At 37.9% G+C, this 24,893-nt stretch overlaps 1 protein-coding gene across 1 annotated transcript in view; it reads right to left on the reverse strand.

Moving 5' to 3' along the window:
* DDX10 (DEAD-box helicase 10) overlaps positions 1-24,893 on the reverse strand; it is a 281,378-nt gene that overhangs the window by 229,447 nt on the left and 27,038 nt on the right. The window contains exons 10-11 of the mRNA XM_065881843.1: positions 3,487-3,588; positions 2,213-2,300 (exon numbers count right to left, since the gene is read on the reverse strand). Of these exons, the coding sequence (XP_065737915.1) occupies positions 2,213-2,300; positions 3,487-3,588 (190 nt within the window). The remainder of the gene's footprint in view (positions 1-2,212; positions 2,301-3,486; positions 3,589-24,893) is intronic.

Consider the following 24,893-nt stretch of genomic DNA (forward strand, 5'->3'; position numbering starts at 1 on the left):
AAACTAAAAAGTAAACATGGTCCTGGATCCTCTGTCAGTCTGTAAAATAAACAGGCAGCAAAGATAGTGAAACATATGTAAGCAGGAGTTTTATTTTTTGATTTTAAAATTAATTTTTGTAAAGTATATTTAATTCCCATTTCTATATTTCCTAAACTTCACATTTTCTCTAACTTTACACTAATCCTTTCTTCAAACCATTTACACTAATCTTCAAACCATTTTCCCTGTCTCCATAGGCATTAAAATGAATAATTCAAGGATAATTTTTTCCCCTACAATCGTCCACAAGAAATCATCCCAGTTTCTTATTGTTTTTGTTCTATCCAGATTATAATAAAAGCTAGAAAATCGCTTCTGTGAAATTAGATAGCTTGCTGCAGCTGACAACAGTTAGCCGTTCTGCTAAACCATGCGTGACACCCAGTAAATCACATCATTTATTTCAATGTGCTTTTCTATAATCTTATTCTGGAAGGCTCGTTTGTTATATGCAGAAACCAGTGAAACGACATCCTTCCAGTGTTTCATATTTCCTGATTCATAACAGAATGACCTAAGTATGCACAAAGTCATGACATCAGAATTCATGTATATTATTGTCAAATGTGCATACTATTTCCAAAGCTTCTAAAAGATTTAACTCCTAGCTTAAAGTATGTCTGCTAGGCAAAACATGCACACAAATGTTTCCATGCCTAAATATATGCCCAAAAACGAAGAAAAAAAAAATCTGTTTAAAGACCCTTTTCATTAGATTTCAGGTGAAGTGAGCTTACAGAAGTTTACGCACAGTTCATTATTTGATTCTCTTATACTCTGGAACTTCTCCTGATGTATCATGGAAGTTCTGAAGAAAGACCTGGATTTAAATCTTAGATCTGCCACTTAATAGCTACGTCACCCTGGACAATTTTTAATTTCCTCAGCTCCTATTTTCCCATCTATAAAATCAAATCAATATCACCTACCTCACAGGTTGTTGGCAAGATTAAATAACACAATGCATATCAAACTGTCATGTAAAAAAAAAAAAAAACCAAACTGTCATGTAATAGGGCCATGCTGCAGCTAAGTGCCTAGCACATACTAAGCATCTGAATTTTAGCTTTCATCATTAATGTTGGTATTTTAAGCACAGTGACAATAATTTGATAAAATATAACCTAAGCTAATTTTTTAAACATAAGATCTTCTCTTTAAATAAAACTTCTTTGCTTAGAATATCCAGTTTCAAAACCATCACACAAAAGACTGACTACTGACTTTCTGCTCAGGCTCCTCTGTCTACTGAGGATGCCCTTTCCATGCCTCCTCTTTATTTTCTTCCTCCAACCTCTGAATCCCTACTCTTTAACTCATTGTTGAGTTATGGGAGATGCAGATGTAGATATCCTATGTAGATCTCGCTGAAAATGAAGAACTTCATAACAGGGACTCAAATATTTGTCAATTCAAAGATTGGACAGCTATAAGCACAACGCAAAATAATTTCACATCTTCCTTTTCTAAAGAATCTACTGCTGGGTACTCTAAGAACTAAAAAATAAGTATAACTAAAAATGACAATTCTTTGTGTATTTGCTAATCAAGAGGATTTCTAAGTCCAAAAAAAGCAGTTTGGGAACACTGTCATAGATTAAAATCTCATTCCTAAAGAGAATTTAGCAAGAGTGCTATGCTTTCTAGAAATTTAACCTAATATAAGATATTAATTTTACAGTCAAGAAAGTGCAGTCAGAAGTTAATAAAAACTTTACTGAAGAAATCAAAAGTTGATAACCTTATCAAGTATATTAGAAATCCAGCCATTGTGCACTTAAAAATCAGAGTATTTTCTATATGTCTGACAAGACTATGGACAAATAATAGACATTTTTCCAAGTTACTATAAGAAATATAGACTTTAGGACTTCCCTGGTGGTCCAGTGGTTAAGACTCCACGCTTCCACTGCAAGGGACACAGGTTCAATCCCCTGGTTGGGGAACCAAGATCCCACATGCCACGTGGTGCAGCCAAAAAATTTTTTTAAAAAAAGAAAGAAATACATAATTTTTTCAAAGTTAAAGAATAAGTTAAACTTGCCTGAATTTTATACTACCTGAATATCTGAAGCATAACTATGCAACTTAGAAGTAGTAGAAAATGATACCACGTAACTTTATTATATGCTCTATTCCACTGAAGGTATCAAATTCAAAAATGACTTACCCTTTGAGCTCTTTCTTTTAAATCTTGATCTTGAGCTAAAAGCGATTCCAATTTTTTCTGAATGTCTGTAAGTTTTTCTGGATTGATTCTTTTGTAACAAAAAGATAAAGATTAAACTAAGACATCTCAATTTTAGAAACTGAAAACAGTACTCAGTATTTTCTATTTTCCTCAGTATTTTTAAAATCTATAACATTATTTCTCATCTATGACCCAGATTAGACTGAAATTACACTAGACAGAAATGTGACTCCGCATATTTTGAATAATGCAGGAAAAAAATGTAAAATTGACATTTTCTCTAAACAACCCATGCTGAGTGACTGAAAGATTAGGTTAACACCACAATTAGCAATGTTCACTTCTTAAGTCTTTAAGGATAGAAAGTAGCCTCTTGTGGGAGGTGGATCATCTATGAAATGGAATAAATGAAAGCAAACGTCATTTTTATACAATTTCCGTTTTTAGTCAAATACCATAAAACAAAAGTCAAATAATAAACAAGTAGCCAAGGATATAAATATTGTTTTCCTTATCTAGAAATCAGGCATAACATAATAGAATGGTTACTTAAATCTGCCCGGGTTTAGAATGAAAATTACAGGAAAGAATGTAATTCTTACAAGCATCTATTCTAGGTTTCACAAAGGAAATTCCACTTGTTTCCCTGATTTTAGACTGAACAATTTTGTTCCTGAAAAGCTGGAGTGGTAATAGGTGGTGGCAGATGAGGTGTTTTTGACTTTTTTTAATTACAGAAAACATCAAAATATACAAAGGTAGAAAACTTTCACTCAGCCTCAACAATTATCAACTCACACCCAATCTTGTTTCATCTAAACTCTTATCCACTCCTCCACCACATCTAACCACCCTCCCAAGTTACTTTCCTCCAAATGAAAGCAGGGTGTTTCAAGGGCCCCAATATAAGTGAGACTACAATCAATTCTGCTGACACTCAATCTAAACATCTTCAATGACAGGAGAGGACAATCCTCTGAAATAGACAGACAACCCCAAAAATAAGTTCAGCCAAGAGGTTTAATTCTTTCAACCATCAATGCCTCCTGATGCTAACAAGGTCTCTTTTTCATCTTGTTTTTTCCGATGACAGTCTTCTAAAAAAGTTGTTAAAAACAAAGCAAACAAAAAGTCCAAAATCATACAGCAAAAAAGCTTAGAGGGAGGAGGGAATTAGGTATACATAATCAGGCATAATAATTTCATGCCTTCATTTTTCTAACAATAATATCAAGACAGCAAATAGTTCTTACTTGATTTCCTTCACAGGCACTTTCTTCTGAAGAAGCTGCTGCACCATCCCTTTTTCTTCTGAGGGAAGCAAAATTAATAAAGCTTCACCATCCTCTTTGTACCTAAACAAAAATCAAACAAAATCCCTTCCACATTAATGCAATCTGCACTTTACATTTTAACAGTTTGATGAACAGGTAACAAGAAAGCAGGTTCACCAAATTAGTAAATATGAGGAATACCATTTTTTTTAACATCTGTGACAACAGAAAACTAGGGCTCTTGAACACCTTTTTCAAAATTCATCACTAGTTACAATTCCCATTGATTTTTAGGCTATACCACAGTAGAAGAGACAAATCAATTAAGAAGAATTTCTTAAATAACGGTCTACCTATAGCAAGGAGACAATTTCTCATTCAAGTCACAAGACTGATGTAATAAAATTAATCATTTAATAAACATGGCTCCCGATACATTAAGGAAATCTAATCATCTTCCTGGAAATTTTTCTTCTACCTTGGGAATAACACGGTTCAGAGTTCAGAGGCATCAGTTATGAGGAATGGATCTCTGCTCCGCTGAAAAACTTACTACCTCTAATCCATGATTTCTCTTCCTTCACCTAGTATATAGGTGCACCATCAAAAATTTCTATGTAAGTGGGCCATAAGGCACCCCATAGTTACTTAAGCTTCTTGTGCTACTTATATACAGATTTCCTGGACACCTTAGATATTACATGAAAGCAGTAAGACAGAATAGAATCAGGTATTTGTAGAAATTTCTTAAAGACAAAGAATTCTCTTCAGGGTTCATGCTATAAATATGAGGGGCAAATAAATTTTTATAATTAATCAAATAAACTATTTACTAAGAAACTTTGTGCCAGGTATAAATTGTGAAGAACACGAATAAATAGAAGATGAATATCCCTGCCTTCAGTGATCCAACAATATGGTTACCAGAAAAGACAAACTCACACAAAAGCAAGAGACTCAAAAAACAGTCCCAAAATGGTAAATCACCAAGTGTCAAAGGATAACCACTGGCAATAAAGCGCCATGAACTCAGAAGTGAAAGGAGGACACTAAGGGTTAGCCAGAGAAAAAGAGAAACATGTCACAGCAGATGGAATTTGAGGTGGGCCTTAAAAATGGATAGAAAGGGAAAAGCTAAGGTATTCCAAAGAGGAAAAATGGCATGAACAAAGGAGCGGGAACCAGAAAATACAAGACAAACACAAAGTAAACTAAAGATAGGAGAAATTCAACCGAAGCCAGTGTATGTAAGTGCACAGCAGGAAAGATTGCCGGAAGGTACATGAGAGTCTGGTTTTAGAGGACCTTGGTTAAGTCTCTAGAGAGACCAACTACCACTGTATATAAGCAGACCTTTATCACTGTACACTGGAGGGAAACTGACTTTGTTGACTTACTGTCAATCCAAAGACTGAAGAGCAATTTTTACCTCACATGTTGATTTCAAAATTTTATTCCTACACAGAAGGGTAAAAAAACTCCAGTGTAATAGCATTACAAAAGTATGTGTTTATATATTTTTATGTGTACCCAGACACATAGAAAAGTATGAAATAAAACATCAAAAGTATTAAAAGGTTAAAGTTAATTCATAAATTTAAAAAAATTAAGGGGCTACTATATACCAGGCACTGAAATAGAGTGATAAAACAGATACAGTTCTGGTTGTCACAGAGCTTACAGACTATTAGGAATAGACATAAAACCTGTAATAACAACAAAGTGATATGACTGCTACAGTAGACATATGGGAAGCTACAAGAACACATAACACAGAGCTCTACACAATGTGCTCTAGGAGTTTAAAAAAAAAAAAAGAAAAAAAACTGCCCTGAGAAAATGACATCTAAGAACTGAGATTTAAAGAACAATTAGGAATTAGTCAACTGTTAGGGGAGAGTCAAGTTTTCCACGGGGAAAACAGCATTTGAGAGAGTCCAGTGGGTAGTTTTGTCTACTTTGTGCTTGTTTGTTTATTCCATGTTTTCTAAATGCTTGTGTATTAAACAGGGAGATGAAAGTAATTAAGCATACATTTACTCCTTTTACAAAGAATCTGTTTCACAACTGAAAAACTTCTTCTCTGTATTTTAATACAGACTAGTATGACTGAAATGTTTCATCTTAATTTACTATGAAGAAATATGAATTTAAAGCATTTCCCCTAAGCAATGTTGGACTAAACTAACTGTGAGCAGAAATTATTAGTCTATGAAGTAGTGAGGTACCTGAACAAACAAGATATCTGAGAGACATCACAACTACTGAAATTCTAAAATTTTACCAAGGACAGGGTGAAGGTCAAAGAGGACACAGATCAGTTAATACTGACTCACTATGTATGCACTTACCAAATACCCTCAAAGCAGCCCGACTCTTGAAGTAAAATCAGTTACCTTCGTAAGTAAAAAAGCTTATTTCATGTGGTACAAAGAAAAACAATTAGGAATAAGGGAGATGAGTGGGTTGAAGGATAACAAACGCTTCTAACATTCCACATCCAAATTCAGAGATGGAGAAAGAAAATAAAAAGGCTTCCAAAGTCTACTTAGGCCAGAGTTGTAGCAATGGGGTAAAGAGAAATCTCTAGGATATCAAAAGGGAATCCAATGAAGATCTCAATCTTCAGACTGACTCATAAGCAAAAATAAGTCTAACCATCTACATCTATCTTATCTACCCATTCATGCATCCAGGGACAATCTAGGAGGATAAGGCACGAGTAAAGTCACAAAGGGGCCATATTCAAACGTTTAACAGAATATACCTAACAGAATATACACATAAAAGGCTAAGGTTAAGACAGACTGCAACACTGAAATTTAGAAGAAAAAGATTCCCAAAGGAAAATGGAAAAACATGTCCAAAGTCGAATCCCACAAAGCAAGCATCTTTTAATAAAGATCATCACTGGTTATTTTACCTATTTTACATCACACACATCTTTTCCCAGAAACAATGTAAAGCACAAATTATCTCCCACATACCAACACCCAAAATTTTCCAGTAAGCTTTTATTTCAAAAAGAAAAGCACTTTTAAAAAAGCATAAGCACATTTGCCCCCCTTTTTAAAAAATGCTTACAAGAATAATCTATTTACCCATGAGCTAGCTTTTATACTTCCAAAGCAATATCCAAGACCCAAGGCTAAATATATGCATAGAGAAATAAGTGTTCTTCATAAGACCTACATTTTAAAGTTCTATATATTTAGACAGATTATTTTAAGAAACACTGTAGGCATCAAAAAGAAAAAAAGCCCTGCATCTGAAACAAAATAAAAAGTCTCATTTTTACCATCAGTGTTAATACCATCAGTTACATTTATGTAACTCTTCAGAATTTATGATAAGCTTCATTTTACATTAATTTGCCAATCTTAAAAGCAAGCAACCAATAGAGGAAGCAAATAAAAAAGTTCCTGAAAGGCCAAGAAATTGGCCTAAATAAATAAATAATCAGCTGATGACTACACTTTCACTTCCATACTCCTTTTCAACTATAGCAGGATTCTGTCCGGAAAGAAGGATCCTCAATAGATTGACCGTAACTGTCTGATATCAGGAAACTTACTTCTACACCCTACAGCTCACTTGTATCTCTAGCTAAATTAAGAGATCCAAACCACTGACTCTTGGATCCCAATGGTAATTCTTCCAATGAAATAACCTTGAAACAATATGGCCAGAGGAAGGGAAAAAGGCCTTGCCATTCTGGCAATAGTTTGCCTTCTACCCAAGAACCATTAATCCTCCAATTCAGATTCCTCAACACAAACTCCATTCTAGTTGAGTCTTTAAATGGCCCTTAAATCTTGCTCACTCCTACCTTCAACAACTGCTGCAGCAGGATCTGACAGTGTTCACAACTGCCACTCTGAGTTCTCCCAGCCTGGTTCTCTAGGTTATCAATCAGGTTATTAAAGAATGTTTAGAAGGATTCGACTTTTGTAATTTAAAAATATATATATACAAACATACACAAAAAAGAAATTTTTCTAGGTGGTAGAATTTGGGCGGTTTAACTGTTTTGCCCATTGTCTCAAATTTGTATAATAAATAAGCATTTCTTTTGTAATAAAACACAAGTTAGTAAAAACTTTATAAGCTTTAAAAATCTACATCTAACTCTTACCTTGTTTAACACATCCTAGTACTACCAATATGAGTGTATTCTCTCATCTTGACCATTAAATTAACATGTATGAATTTGACTTTCAGACCTAACATATATCGTATGTACCTAAAAGCTGGTGACTAAATATTTGGTGGGTGAAAAAATGCAAACAAACCACTAGATGTTGCACTAGCAGATGAAATACTGGATTTGGAATCAACAGAACTGATTTCAAGTCCCAGCCCTTCTACTATTCATTAGCTTTATAAACTTGGATAATGAGTCATTTTATCACTATATATTGCATTTTCTTATTTATAAATTATACAGTTTGAGTGAGATGATCTAGGTCCCTTTAGGACCTTAATTCTACACCTGTGACTGTATTAATATACTAGTCATTGTTCACAATACAAGTATGATCAAGAGGTGGAGAAATGGAGACAACTGTTGGTCACACTCTGCTATTCCACAGCCCTTCTCTCTTTTGTCCCCGCCCTGTGTCTGCTTCTATTCTCCCTATGCCTTAGCCTTACCTGTGGCAACCAGCCCCAAGAGTTCCTATCACTGTGGGAGGACAGTGCAGTCAGCCATACAGAGGCAGACAGCCAGCCATAAGAATCAGAGTCCAATTGTTCTGCTCCTCCTGCACAACGTGGTACAAAGCAGAGCTTATTCCAGGATCTAAAGATACTACACTAGATTTAAAAAAGAAAAAGACAGACTGGGAAATATTCCAGGAAAGATGAAGTCATCTGCAGCCTAAGATCTTAGAAATACAAACAGGTATACCACATAGGCTCAACAGTTTGACAAATGAGGTTCACCATAAAATAACTGGAAAGAAGCCAAGCTGGCTAACATGCGTTGCATGGAAAGCTTCTAGCAAACTGAGTAAGTATAAGGATTTATGAAGTTCACAGGGTAAGGGTAGAAATCATTAAAGTCTGTCAACTCTGTCCCCAGAAAAGAATTTTTTTTTGAAAAAGACTAAAGTTTTAATAGATTGAAAAGAAAAAGAAAACCTATACAAAAGTGGTACTGATACTACCTAAAATTATACTTTTAGGAACCTGAGAGATATGATCAATCCCATTTTACAAGAGAAGAAACTGAGGCTTAAAGAGGTTAAGAACACAAGTTCAAAGGGTACACAGCCATCAGAGCCATGTCCAAACCTAAACTTCTTGACTTTTAAGGACAGTGTTTGATCAACTATGGGATATCTGTCTCTCATAGTCCAAATAAAGAAGGAAAATGCATATATTTTTAGTTTATCCTCATGACCATGAATGGCAGCAAACTTAAATAGAAATATCTACTTTCCTTCTCCAAGTACCTGCCTTTCATACATTCTAGAAGCCCTGCATGGAAGCAACGGCCACTAGACTTCATTAAATGAAAACGGCTAGTTTGGGGCACACTGACAAGAACATGAGCTGTAGAGTCAGAAAGACCCAAGTATAAACCCCAGCCATGGTACTTCCTGAGTGATCTTAGACACATTTTACCTCACAATCTCTGAGAAACAGTTTTTTAATAAGAAGACCTCTCTCATAAGGTTATTATAAAGGCTAAATGAGTTCCAGCTATGTGTTAGGAAGTGAATGGCTAAGCCACAACCCATCATTCACTGTGGAGGTGCAGAAGGGGGCAGGGAAGAAGCTACCCTGGCCAAAAAAACAAGTGATATAGTCAAACCTCCTCGTAAACATACCAATGACAAGCCTCCTAGGAAACAAACATGGTAGATCTGCTAGCATGAGAGTCCTCATCTATGAGATACTAAGACGATGTACCAGGTTTGTTTACAGTCTATGCATTTAAGGAGTAGGTCTCTGGGATCAGCTTTGTAACTATACCAGTGGCCCATCGGTGTAAATGATAAACCTCATATATCACTTAGAGACTCTGAGATTAATCTGGGCCACAGCACACCCTGATGTGGCAAGAATGCACCTGTGGAGCTGTAATGGAGGTCCCAGACCTCTTCCTGCCTTCACCTATACCGCGTGATTACCTTTGTACTTGAAATTACATACTAGTGAAGTTTGACACTAGGTGTGGTAGGCAGCTTCTAAATTACTGGCTCCCAATACAGTAAGTTCCCTACACACAAATCTTCAAGTTGTGAGCTTTCAAAGATGCAAACGTGCATTCGCGTGTCCAATCACGTAAGTTAGTTCATGTGTCTGGCGTACATTGTCATGTGCATGCATCCTCTACAAGTGGTTGTGCTTTTGTGTACTTTACTGTACAGTACTGTATAGAGTACAGTAATACTATAAAGTATCGTTATTTCAAGCTAGATCTGCAAGAGGACGACTTCATTGAACCCTTTGCTGTACAACACGAGGAGTTTACTAATGAAGATCTGATGGAATTGGAGGCCCAGAGAAAGGACCAAGAGGGACAAGAGGAAGAAGTAACTGAAGAACCGAAGAGATTCACGACGCAGGAAATGGCAAGCGGATTTTCTTTATTTAAGGAGGCACTGATAAGTTTTTCAGGCATAGGACCCTAACGTAGAACGGTACACAAAGGTTGCAGCAGCTCTTCAAAATGCAATCCAGTGCTACCATGCCATCTATGATGAGAAAAAAAGAGCTACTACCCAGACATCACTGGATTGTTTTTTCAAGAGGGTAGAGAGAGTTGAATCCAACAAGGAACCAGAACCTGTGCCATCAACGTCAGGCATGAGTGAAACTGCAGCTTGCCCTACGTCTCCCACTGCTGACAATCCTTCAGCTCTACCATCTCCCACCTCCTCTCCCTCCTCCAGTCACTAACTCTTCTTGTACTTCTTGTACTATACTCTTCTTGTACTATACTACTGTACTCTTCAAGGTACTGTACTGTAAGATTTAAAATGTTTTCTTTATTTTTTGTGTTTGTTATGTATTATTTGTGTGAAAAGTATTATAAACCTATTACAGTACAGTACTATATAGCCGATTGTGTTGGTTGGGTACCTAGGCTAACTTTGTTGGACTTACAAATTGGACTTATGAACGTGCTCTCAGAACGGAACGCGTTTGTATGCAGGGGACTTAACTGTAATCTGGGCCTCCTGGCCAAGAAGAAGTGTTGACACTGCTCTTGGCAATGATTTTTTGTGTGTGACACCGAAAGCAAAGGCAACAAAAGCAAAAACAAACAAGTGGGACTACATCAAACTAAAAAGCTCCTGCACACAAAAGGAAACCATCAACAAAATAAAAAGACAACCTACTGAATGGGAGAAAATATTTGCAAACCATACATCTGGTAAGTTCTAAAATATTCAAGGGGGCTTCCCTGGTGGCGCGGTGGTTAAGAATCCGCCTGCCAATGCAGGGGACACGGGTTGAAGCACTGGTCAGGGAAGATGCCACATACTGTGGAGCAACTAAGCCCATGCACAACTACTGAGCCTGCACTCTAGAGCCCGAAAGCCACAGCTACTGAGCCTGCGTGCCACAACAACTGAAGCCCACATGCCTAGAGCCCGTGCTCTGCAACAAGAGAAGCCACCGCAATGAGAAGCCTGCGCACCACAATGAAGAGTAGCCCCCGCTCACCACAACTAGAGAAAAGCCCGCACGCAGCAACGAACACCCAATGCAGCCATAAATAAATAAATAAATTTAAAAAACCAAAATATTCAAGGAATTCACACAATAGCAAAAACCAAAGAATCTCATTCAAAAAATGGGCTTGAGAAGACATTTTTTTCAAAGAAGACATACAAATGGTCAACAGGTACATGAAAAGGTTCTTAACATCACAAACCATCAGAGAAATGCAAATCAAAACCACTATAAGATAATCACCTCACAACTGTCGGAATGGCTATTATACAGAAGATTGGAAATGACAAGTGTTGGCAAGGCTGTGGACAAAAGGGAACCCTTGTGCACTGCTGGTGGGAATGTAAATTGGTGCAGTCAGTATAGAAAACAGTATGGAGGTTCCTCAAAAAAATTAAAAATAGGTGGAGCTGGGGAACACGGCAGAAGAGTAAGACGTGGAGATCACCTTCCTCTCCACAGATACACCAGAAATACATCTACACGTGGAACAACTTCTACAGAACACCTACTGAACGCTGGCAGAAGACCTCAGACCTCCCAAAAGGCAAGAAAGTACCCACGTACCTGGGTAAGACAAAAGAAAAAAGAATAAACAGAGACAAAAGGATAGGGACGGGACCTGCACCAGTGGAAGGGAGCTGAGAGGGAGGAAAGGTTTCCACACACTAGGAAGACCCTTCGTGGTAGGAGACTGCGGGTGGCGGAGGGGGAAGCTTCGGGGCTGCGGAAGAGAGCACAGCAACAGGGGTGCGGACGGCAAAGCGGAGAGATTCCCGCACAGATGATCGGTGCCGACGGGCACTCACCAGCCCGAGGGGCTTGTCTGCTCAACCGCCGGGGCAGACGGGGCTGGGAGGTGAGGCTCGGGCTTTGGTCGGAGCACAGGGAGAGGACTAGGGCTGGAGACGTGAACACAGCCTGCAGGGGGTTAGGGAAGCACGGCTAGCCGGGAGGGAGTCCGGGGAAAAGTCTGGAGCTGCCGAAGAGGCAAGAGACTTTTTCTTCCCTCTTAGTTTCCTGCTGCACGAGGAGAGGGGATTAAGAGCGCTGCTTAAAGGAGCTCCAGAGACAGGCGCGACCCGCGGCTACAAGCGCAGACCCCAGAGACGGGCATGAGACGCTAAGGCTGCTGCTGCCGCCACCAAGAAGCCTGTGTGCGAGCACAGGTCACTATCCACACCCCCCTTCGAGGGAGCCTGTGCAGCCCGCCACTGCCAGGGTCCCGGGACCCACGGACAACTTCCCGGGGAAAACGCACGGCGCGCCTCATGCTGGTGCAATGTCACGCCGGTCTCTGCCGCCGCAGGCTCGCCCGGCACTCCGTATCCCTCCGACCCCACCAACTGAGTGAGCCAGGGTCCCCGAAGCGGCGAAGAACGGACGCCCTCCAGTGACCTACATATAGAGGTGGGGCCAAATCCAAAACTGAGCCCGGGGAGCTGTGAGAACAAAGAAGAGAAAGAGAACTCTCTCCCAGCAGCCTCACAAGCAGCGGATTAAAGCTCCACAATCAACTTGATGTACCCTGCATCTGTGGAATACATGAATAGACAACGAATCATCCCAAATTGAGGAGGTGGACTTTGAGAGCAAGATTTATGATTTTTTCCCCTTTTCCTATTTTGTGTATGTCTGTGCTTCTGTGTGAGATTTTCTCTGTATAGCTTTGCTTCCACCATTTGTCCAAGGGTTCTATCCGTCCCTTGTTTTTCGTATTTTTCTTTAAAAATGAATTTTTTTATTAATAATTATTTTTTACTTTAATACCTTTACTTTATTTTATCTTCCTTTATTTTATTTTACTTTACCTTCTTTCTTTCTTTCCTTCCTTCCCTCCCTCCTTCCTTACTTCCTCCCTCCCTTCCTTTCTTTCTTTCTACTTTTTCCTCCCTTTTATTCTGAGCTGTGTGGAAGAAAGGCTCTTGGTGCTGCAGCCAGGAGTCAGTGCTGTGCCTCTGAGGTGGGAGAGCCAACTTCAGGACACTGGTCCACAAGAGACCTCCTAGCTCCACATAATATCAAACGGCAAAAATCTCCCATAGATCTCCATCTCAACACCAGCACCCAGCTTCACTAAATGACTAGCAAGCTACAGTGCTGGACACCCTATGCCAAACAACTAGCAAGACAGGAACACAACCCCACCCATTAGCAGAGAGGCTGCCTAAAATCATAAGTCCACAGACACCCCAAAACACACCACCAGACACGGACCTGCCCACCAGAAAGACAAGATCCACCTCATCCACCAGAACACAGGCACTAGTCCCCTCCACCAGGAAGCCTACACAACCCACTGAACCAACTTTAGCCACTGGAGACAGACACCAAAAACAACGGGAACTACGAACCTACAGCCTGCAAAATGGAGTGCCGAAAACAGTAAGATAAGCAAAATGAGAAGACAGAAAAACACACAACAGATGAAGGAGCAAGATGAAAACCCACCAGACCTAACAAATGAAGAGGAAATAGGCAGTCTACCTGAAAAAGAATTCAGAATACTGATAGTAAAGATAATCCAAAGTCTTGGAAATAGAATAGACAAAATGCAAGAAACATTTAACAAGGACCTAGAAGAACTAAAGGTGAAACAAGCAACGATGAACAACACAATAAATGAAATTAAAAATACTCTAGAAGGGATCAAGAGCAGAATAACTGAGGCAGAAGAACAGATAAGTGACCTGGAAGATAAAATAGTGGAAATAACTACTGCAGAGCGGAATAAAGAAAAAGGAATGAAAAGAACTGAGGACAGTCTCAGAGACATCTGAGACAACATTAAACGCACCAACATTTGAATTATAGGGGTTCCAGAAGAAGAAGAGAAAAAGAAAGGGACTGAGAGAATATTTGAAGAGATAATAGTTGAAAACTTCCCTAATACGGGAAGGGAAATAGTTAATCAAGTCCAGGAAGCACAGAGAGTCCCATACAGGATAAATCCAAGGAGAAATACGCCAAGACACATATTAATCAAACTTTCAAAAATTAAATACAAGGAAAACATATTAAAAGCAGCAAGGGAAAAACAACAAATAACACACAAGGGAATCCCCGTAAGGTTAACAGCTGACCTTTCAGCAGAAACTCTACAAGCCAGAAGGGACTGACAGGACATATTTAAAGTGATGAAGGAGAAAAACCTGTAACTAAGATTACTCTACCCAGCAAGCATCTCATTCAGATTTCATGGAGAAATTAAAACCTTTACAGACAAGCAAAAGCTTAGAGAGTTCAGCACCACCAAACTAGCTTTACAACAAATGCTAAAGGATCTTCTTTAGGCAAGAAACACAAGAGAAGGAAAAGATCTACAATAACGAACCCAAAACTATTAAGAAAATGGGAATAGGAACATACATAGCGATAACTACCTTAAATGTAAATGGACTAAATGCTCCAACCAAAAGACACATATTGGGTGAATGGATACAAAAACAAGACCCATATATATGCTGTCTACAAGAGACCCACTTCAGACCTAGAGACACATACAGACTGAAAGTGAGGGGTAGAAAAAGATATTCCATGCAAATGGAAACCAAAATAAAGCTGGAGTAGCAATTCTCATATCAGACAAAATAGACTTTAAAATAAAGACTATTACAAGAGACAAAGAAGGACACTACATAATGATCAAGGGATCAATCAAAGAAGAATATATAACAATTGTAAATATTTATGCACCCAACATACGAGCACCTCAATACATAAGGCAAATACTAACAGCCGTAAAAGGGGAAATCGACAGTAACACATTCATAGTAGGGGACTTCACCACCCCACTTTCACCAATGGACAGATCATCCAAAATGAAAATAAATAAGGAAACACAAACTTTAAATGATACATTAAACAAGATGGACTTAATTGATATTTATAGGACATTCCATCCAAAAACAACAGAATACACATTTTTCTCAAGTGCACATGAAACGTTCTCCAGGATAGATCATATCTTGGGTCACAAATCAAGCCTTGGTAAATTTAAGAAAATTGAAATAGTATCAAGTATCTTTTCCGACCACAGTGCTATGAGGCTAGATATCAATTACAGGAAAAGATCTGTAAAAAACACAAACACATGGATGCTAAACAATACACTACTTAAAAACAAAGTGATCACTGAAGAAATCAGAGGAAATAAAAAAATACCTAGAAACAAATGACAATGGAGACACGACGACCCAAAACCTATGGGATGCAGCAAAAACAGTTCTAAGAGGGAAGTTTATAGCAATACAATCCTACCTTAAGAAACAGGAAACATCTCAAATAAACAAGCTAACCTTGCATGTAAAGCAGTTAGAGAAAGAAGAACAAAAAAACCCCAAAGTTAGCAGAAGGAAAGAAATCGTAAAGATCAGATCAGAAATAAATGAAAAAGAAATGAAGGAAATGTTAGCAAAGATCCATAAAACTAAAAGCTGGTTCTTTGAGAAGATAAACAAAATTGATAAACTATTAGCCAGACTCATCAAGAAAAAAAGGGAGAAGACTCAAATAAATAGAATTAGAAATGAAAAAGGAGAAGTAACAACTGACACTGCAGAAATACAAAAGATGATGAGAGATTACTATAAGCAACTCTATGCCAATAAAATGGACAACCTGGAAGAAATGGACAAATTCTTAGAAATGCACAACCTGCCATGACTGAATCAGGAAGAAATAGAAAACATGAACAGACCAATCACAAACACTGAAATTAAAACTGTGATTAAAAATCTTCCAACAAACAAAAGCCCAGGACCAGATGGCTTCACAGGCGAATTCTATCAAACATTTAGAGAAGAGCTAACACCTATCCTTCTCAAACTCTTCCAAAATATAGCTGAGGGGGGAACACTCCCAAACTCATTCTACGAGGCCACCATCACCTTGATACCAAAACCAGACAAGGATGTCACAAAGAAAGAAAACTACAGGCCAATATCACTGATGAACATAGATGCAAAAATCGTCAACAAAATACTAGCAAACAGAATCCAACAGCACATTAAAAGGATCATCCATCATGATCAAGTGGGGTTTATTCCAGGAATGCAAGGATTCTTCAATATACACAAATCAATCAACATGATACACCATATTAACAAACTGAAAGAGAAAAACCATATGATCATCTCAATAGATGCAGAGAAAACTTTCAACAAAATTCAACACCCATTTATGATAAAAACCCTGCAGAGAGTAGGCATAGAGGAAACTTTCCTCAACATAATAAAGGCCACATATGACAAACCCACAGCCAACATTGTCCTCAATGGTGAAAAACTGAAAGCATTTCCACTAAGATCAGGAACAAGACAAGGTTGCCCACTCTCACCGCTCTTATTCAACATAGTTTTAGAAGTTTTAGCCACAGCAATCAGAGAAGAAAAGGAAATAAAAGGAATCCAAATCAGAAAAGAAGAAGTAAAGCTGTCACTGTCTGCAGACGACATGATACTATACATAGAGAATCCTAAAGATTCTACCAGAAAACTACTAGAGCTAATCAGTGAATCTGGTAAAGTAGCAGGATACAAAATGAATGCATAGAAATCTCTGGCATTCCTATACACTAATGATGAAAAATCTGAAAGTGAAATCAAGAAAACACTCCCATTTACCATTGCAACAAATATCTAGGAATAAACCTACCTAAGGAGACAAAAGACCTGTATGCAGAAAATTATAAGACACTGATGAAAGAAATTAAAGATGATACAAATAGATGGAGAGATATACCATGTTCTTGGATTGGAAGAATCAACATTGTGAAAATGACTCTACTACCCAAAGCAATCTACAGATTCAATGCAATCCCTTTCAAACTACCACTGGCGTTTTTCACAGAACTAGAACAAAAAATTTCACAATTTGTATGGAAAGACAAAAGACTCCGAATAGCCAAAGCAATCTTGAGAACAAAAAACGGAGCTGGAGGAATCAGGCTCCCCGACTTCAGACTATACTACAAAGCTACAGTAATCAAGACAGTATGGTACTGGCACAAAAACAGGAATATAGATCAATGGAACAGGATCAAAAGCCCAGAGATAAATCCATGCACATATGGTCACCTTATCTTTGGTAAAGGAGGCAGGAATGTACAGTGCAGAGAGAACAGCCTCTTCAGTAAGTGGTGCTGGGAATACTCGGCAGGTACATGTAAAAGTATGAGATTATATTACTCCCTAACACCATACACAAAAATAAGCTCAAAATGGATTAAGGACCTAAATGTAAGGCCAGAAACTATCAAACTCTTAGAGGAAAACATAGGCAGAACACTCTATGACAGAAATTACAGCAAGCTCCTTTTTGACCCACCTCCTAGAGTAATGGAAATAAAAACAAAAATAAACAAATGGGACCTAATGAAACTTAAAAGCTTTTGCACAGCAAAGGAAATCATAATCAAGACCCAAAGACAACCCTCAGAATGGGAGAAAATATTTGCAAATGAAGCAACTGACAAAGGATTAATCTCCAAAATTTATAAGCAGCTCATGCAGCTCAATAACAAAAAAACAAACAACCCAATCCAAAAATGGGCAGAAGACCTAAATAGACATTTCTCCAAAGAAGATATACAGACTGCCAACAAACACATGAAAGAATGCTCAACACCATTAATCATTAGAGAAATGCAAATCAAAACTACAATGAGATATCATCTCACACCAGTCAGAATGGCCATCATCAAAATATCTAGAAACAATAAATGCTGGAGAGGGTATGGAGAAAAGGGAACACTCTTGCACTGCTGGTGGGAATGTGAATTGGTTCAGCCACTACGGAGAACAGTATGGAGGTTCCTTAAAAAACTACAAATAGAACTACCATATGACCCAGCAATCCCACTATTGGGCATATACCCTGAGAAAACCAAAATTCAAAAAGAGTCATGTACCAAAATGTTCATTGCAGCTCTATTTACAATAGCCCAGAGATGGAAACAACCTAAGTGTCCATCGCCAGATGAATGGATAAAGAAGATGTGTCACATATATACAATGGAATATTACTCAGCCATAACAAGAAACGAAATTGAGCTATTTGTAATGAGGCAGATGGACCTAGAGTCTGTCGTACAGAGTGAAGTAAATCAGAAAGAGAAAGACAAATACCGTATGCTAACACATATATATGGAATTTAAGAAAAAAGAAAAATGTCATGAAGAACCTAGGGGTAAGACAGGAATAAAGACACCGACCTACTAGAGAATGGACTTGAGGATATGCGGAGGGTGAAGGGTAAGCTGTGACATAGCGAGAGAGTGGCATGGACATATATACACTACCAAACGTAAAATATATAGCTAGTGGGAAGCAGCCGCATAGCACAGGGAGATCAGCTCGGTGGTTTGTGACCACCTAGAGGGGTGGGATAGGGAGGGTGGGAGTGAGGGAGACGCAAGAGGTAAGAGATATGGGAACATATGTATATGTATAACTGATTCACTTTGTTATAAAGCAGAAACTAACACACCTTTGTAAAGCAATTATACTCCAATAAAGATGCAAAAAAATTAAAAATTAAAAATAGAACTACCATGTGATCCAGCAATTCCACTTCTGGGTATCTATCCAAAGAAAAGAATAACAATAACTCAAAAAGATATATGCACCCTCATGTTCACTGCAGCATTATTTACATTTGCCAAGATACAGAAGCAACCTAAGTGTCCACCAATGGATGAATGGATAAAGAAGATGTAGTATATATATACAATGGAATATTATTTTGCGTTAAAAAGAATGAAATATTGCCATTTGCAACAACATGAAAGGACCTTAAGGGCATTACACTATAGAAAATATGTCAGGAGCAGGTGGGGCAAAAATAGATTTAAAAATGTAAGTGAAATAAGTCAGAGGAAGACAAATACTGTATGATCTCACTCATATATGGAATCTAAAAACAAACAAACAAAAAACCAAGCTCATAGATACAGAGAACAGACTGGTGGTTGCCGGGGCTGGGGGCAAGGAGTAGACAATATGGAAGAAGGGGAACAAAATTTCAGTTATAAAATAAGTCATGCGGGCTTCCCTGGTGGCGCAGTGGTTGAGAGTCCGCCTGCCGACGCAGGGGACACAGTCCGGGAATATCCCATATGCCACAGAGCGGCTGGGCCCGTGAGCAATGGCCGCTGTGCCTGCGCGTCCGGAGCCTGTGCTCCGCAACAGGGAGGCCGCAACAGTGAGAGGCCCGCGTACCGCAAAAAAAAAAAAAAAAGTCATGCAGATGTAATGTACAGCGCGGTGACTACAGTTAATAATACTGTACTGTATATTTGAAAGTTGCTAAGAGAATAGACCTTAAAAGTTCTCATCACAAGAAAAGAAAATTCTATAACTGGGTATGGTAACAGATTAGACTTATTTTGATGATCATTTTGCAAAATATACAAATACTGAATTGTTATGTTGTACACCTGAAACTAATATAATGTTGTATGTCAATTATTAAAAAAAAAAAAAAATGGAGTTTGACTTCTGAGTCTAGGTCATAAAAAACATTGCTGCTTCCACCGTACTCCTTCTTCCCCTCTCATTTGCTCTCTCTGATGAGGCCAGATGCCACATTGTGAGAAGCCCTCTGAAGAGGAGGACCACATGGAAAGGAACTGAAAGACACCTCTGACCAACAGCCAGCAAGAGAATGAATCTTGTCAACAAGCACATGCGTGAGCTTGGAAAGAGACCCACCCCCACCCCCACCCCACCCCCGTTGAGCCTTAAAGTACCTGTGACACCTTGATTTGCAATCTTGTGACAGACTGAGCCAGAGGACCCAGATGAGCCACACCTGAATTCCTAACCCACAGATACCATGAGATAATATATGGTTCTTGCTTCAAGCCACTAAGTTGTGGGGTAATTCATTACACCACAATAGATAATTTATATGTTATCTCTGATTCATGAGTCTGATTTGAGAAACTAATTGTGTTATCTCAAGTGCCTCCTCTGTTCCAGACCCTGTTCTAAGTGCTCTGGAACCATCAATTAAGTAGACAAACTCCTTTGCCTTTATGAAGCTTACACTCTAATGAAGAGAAAAAGAAAACAACAATAAATAAGTAAATAGTATATTTGAAGGTGAAAAGTGCTATGGAAAAAAGATCATATAGAGCAAGGTAAGGAGGAGTGGTTGGGGCAGTGTAAAGAAAGACAGCCATGTGGATACTTGAGGGAAAAGCATTCCAGTGGAAGAAACATAATATAAAGGCTTTGAGGCAAAAATATGCCTGGCATGCAGGAGAAATAGCAAGACCAGTGTGGAGCAAGGGAACAAGCGGAGAATAATAACAAGCGGAGAATAACAGGAAATAAGATTGGAGGGGGGTTGAATAGCATAGGCCCAGTAGGTCACACTGGCTTTTATTCTGAATGAAATGGGGAGCCATCAGAGGAGTCCCATGATCTGAGTTGTGTTTTTAAAGGATCATTCTGTCTGCTGTATTGAGAATAGACAGCAGGAGAGCAAGGGGGAAGTGCTAGGAAATAAGAGACTCCTAAGAAATATCAGCCCCCTTATCTACCTCTCTAGCTATAGTGGTCATACTCTACCCCAGCTCAATGTTTTTTGATGCAAAATAAAGCATTGGTTTTGCCTGTTTGCTTTAAATCCTAGATAACAACAAAGACAGAAGGCCATGTGAGGAAGCACCAGCCTCTATCTAGGAGGAGCTGAGTAAAGTTAGCATCTTCAGTCAATGAAGGAATCAAAGTAATAAGAATTCTTGCTAGCAAAGACTGTTCCTATCTTATACCTAAGATATACACAGTATGTTTCAGTAAATTAATGCTCATGGAAATTGTCTTTTCACTTTTATTATTTCAATTTACAAATCAATTAAAGACACTATTTTAAAAATTCTCATTATCTATTCCTAAAGTACTAGTATTTACCACAAACAAACCATGAACTCTGCACAGGTTATCACATTAGAAATTTTAACTACTTCCCATCTTCATATTTGCTGTTTTTAATCTAAACTGATGCAAGCCAGTGTGCAATGCAAAGAACTGGCCTCTGCTGCCCCCTACTGGAATCACATCTTGCTACCTAAATCTCCCACAAACAAAATCTGAGATCCACAAAATGCAGCCAGGCAAATAAGGCTCGGTTGAAATACTGCTGGAATTTTACCACTACTCTGGAAAACCAAGCAGTTATATATATAAAGTCCCAACTCTTATATATAAACTCCCAACTGTTTAAATATACACAGTTATATATAAGCTCCCATCTTCCACCCACAGACCCCTACTACCCAAATAAAAGCATTTTAAAAATTAGGAGTATCTGATATGTAAGGACTTTCCATTCCCAAATCCTTTTTATTTTCAACTGGGCATTTTTATAAGAAATAGAAGAGCTTGGTTTTATGAGTACTAAAAACTATAAGCCCTAAAGACATTCGCTTTTAAGTGGTAGAATGTATCACAGAACACGGCTTTAAAAAACTATATTCATATTCCTTGCCTCACTTGTTTCCTAAATGAGATCATTTTGTTAAAAGGGGTGTGGATAGTTAAGAAAACAAATTTCTCTCAATTACTAAAGATTAAAAGAATTTTAAACAGGTGAATAAATTAAAACAGAATAAAGCACTTAAGGCAACAAGTACCTAAACCACCCTTTATTTTTAGCTAAAACACAGAAAGGAAAAAAACAGATTCCCCAAACCTTAGCTATTTTGCCACAAAGCAGTGAATTCATTTCTCAATGTTCATATAGTATAGTTCACTTCCAAAAGCAAACACTATCTGGCAACCTAGTTTTAATTACAGCATATATACAGGATTTTAATTAGTTTCAAGCTTTAATTTAGCTTTTATTCAATTCAATTATCCAGTCTGATGGCCCACAAAAGTTCTAATTTATCTCTAAGCCCATTAATGGTAACTTTTTGCAGTTTGGTTCTTTTTTTTATTAGACTGACAAAGAAAAAATAAGCATTACATATCCTAAACCTTTCCACTAACTATACATCTAAAATAGTTCAAAACATTTTTAATTGGTTACAAAGGGTCAAACAAGCTTGTACTTTAAAAATCAATGACCATATTAGAAACATTATAATAGTTTTTCAAATTGGTATTCTCTCTTCAAACACAATCATTGTGATGTTGTATCTCCTCTTCACCTCGAGTCATTAAAACCAATTTAATACTTACCATGGCATGTTCAACTACATAAGATTTTTAACAACTTCTCCAGGAACCAAGCACCCTGAAATATTTCCCCTTCTTGAAACTTTTCCTGAGATGTCAAATAATCTTCATATAGGATGAATAATTTTAAAATACTGCTAAATGTATTCTATAAAGGAATCAGTTAAACCTGTCCATGCCCACACCATTGGCACATCTAAAACAGCCTGTCTGGCCTGGTCCAATACACTAATGAGAGATGATATCCACCAACCTCACCTATCCAGAGGCCCACAGGGCCATGAAATGCAAATGTGTGCAGAGATAAATGTACAAATTCATACATGCTACACATTTACTGAGAAGAATTAAACAGTGTATTAATTCCACCAACCACTACTAATGACTTCTCTAAATATCTCACTATGAAAGATAATCCAAACATGTATCCAACACAAAGACCACTGATGCACCATGTACCTTCTTACAAAATGGAAAACAAAGCTGCTGTTCTACCTATGTCCCATTTACTTAGATCCCACTAGAAACCAAAAGGTTACCAGTCTAAAGACAAGTCTGTCTGAATGTACAATGAAATCATAAACAGAGCCTAGTTCTAACTCTGTTACTTGCTCAAATTATATAATTACAATAAAAGACTTACTTTTGAATCCTCTAGTACAATCCTACTGTTAAATAGTTTTATCTTTCACTATTGTACTATTCTCTCCTTTCCTTCTTCATGCTGGTCAAAAGAAATGCTTTTAATTTAAATGAGTACATTTTGATCATAGCCCATGTTTAACAACCCAAAGGGTAAATCTGAATCAATCGAAAAATGTTTAAACATTAAAACAGTTTATGAAAATTAGAAAATTACAGGAAGAAGGAGCTCTATATCTAGTTAGGCTGTAGAACAGGAAAAACTTCCACTTCAACTGAAACAACGACAAAATTGACCAAATACAAACAAAAAAACTTTTTCCCTTTAAAGCCATCCAAGAACAGTAGATACAAAGAAATTTATGAGACTCAACTCCAAAGGGACTTCCTAGATAAGCAAAGGACAGAGGACACATTCAAACTTGAGGCCACTGGCTGAAATGGGTGCAGGGCAGGTAGAAAAGCAAGCCTGCTGGTAAATGACAGACTTTGCTTAGATGAGGATTTCTTCTCTTTTTTTTAAGATTTATTTATTATTTACTTATTTTTGTCTGCATCAGGTCTTTTAGTTGCGGCATGAGGAATCTTCATTGAGGCATGTGGCGCACGGGCTCTTCATTGCAGTGCACACTCTTTGCCGCGGTGCGCGGGCTTCTCTCTAGTTGCAGAGTGTGGGTTTTTTCTTTTCTCTAGTTGTGGCGCACTGGCTCCAGGGTGCGTGGGCTCTGTAGTGTGCAGCACGCGGGCTCTCTAGTCGAGGAGCACGCAAGCTCAGCAGTTGTGGCACACAGGCTTAGTTGCCCCACGGCATGTAGGATCTTACTTCCCTGACCAGGGATCAAACCCGTGCCCCCTGCATTGCAAGGCGAATTCTTTACCACTGGACCACCAAGGAAGTCCCTAGATGAGGATTTAAATCTTGGGTCTTAAAGATCCTGCCATCCCTGGGAACTCATTAAATAGAAGTTGGTGGCTTAATAATCAGAAGTAACTTGGTCCATTTAAACCAACAGTTGGTGTCTCTTCCATCATTAAGCATTAATGTCTCACTGACATCCATATTATAAATACTCATGCAGTTTTGATGAGAAAGAAAATGTAAAACCAAAGAGATAGTACATCATAACCAATCACAACCTTATTGTGATTATTATTTAGGTTGTTTCCAGTTTTCTTTTTTAAACAAAATATACCTACATTTGAAGAACCTCATATTTGAATCTATGTGAGGTAAATATGCCTGTTAATAAGCTCACACCTCAAAAACCTACAGAAATCTCTGAAAGAAAACTTTCCTTTAGTTAGTAGGGAGGTTTATGTGACTCAGAAAGATTATAACCTCTCAGGAGACAAAAATGTCTATTTCTCTTTGCATGTGTAAACCTGAGAGTTGCCATGTGTTCTCATGACTGCAACAAAATTAGAGATAGGAGTAAATAATCAATCACATTCTACTGAAATTATGCATTTTATTGTCTGTATTCCCTCCAGGTTTCAAGATGAATGAGGTCAGGAATCATGTCTGTTTTGCTCGTTTTACCTCCTACTATGTACAATGTCTGGCACTTAATATGTATTTGTTAAATCCATATAGAAAAAATGAATGAGTGAATCCAGATTACTTTCAGCTCCAATGTCTTTATGATTTTCTATTTTATGGTTTTATTATATGAATCTATGGTTCTTTGGTTCAACAATTTTAAGTAAAATGTATTTTAAACATATACCAGTAGTATTCAAAAGAACTTTTCACAATGATGGAAATGTTCTATACCTGCTCTGTTCAAGATGTGGTATTAGCAGTTTAAATGTGATTAGTGTGACTGAGAAACTGTATTTTTATTTTAATTTAATTTTACTTAATTGAA

This window comes from Phocoena phocoena, chromosome 8 (assembly GCF_963924675.1).
Source record: "Phocoena phocoena chromosome 8, mPhoPho1.1, whole genome shotgun sequence".
In the NCBI taxonomy this organism is placed as follows: domain Eukaryota; kingdom Metazoa; phylum Chordata; class Mammalia; order Artiodactyla; family Phocoenidae; genus Phocoena; species Phocoena phocoena.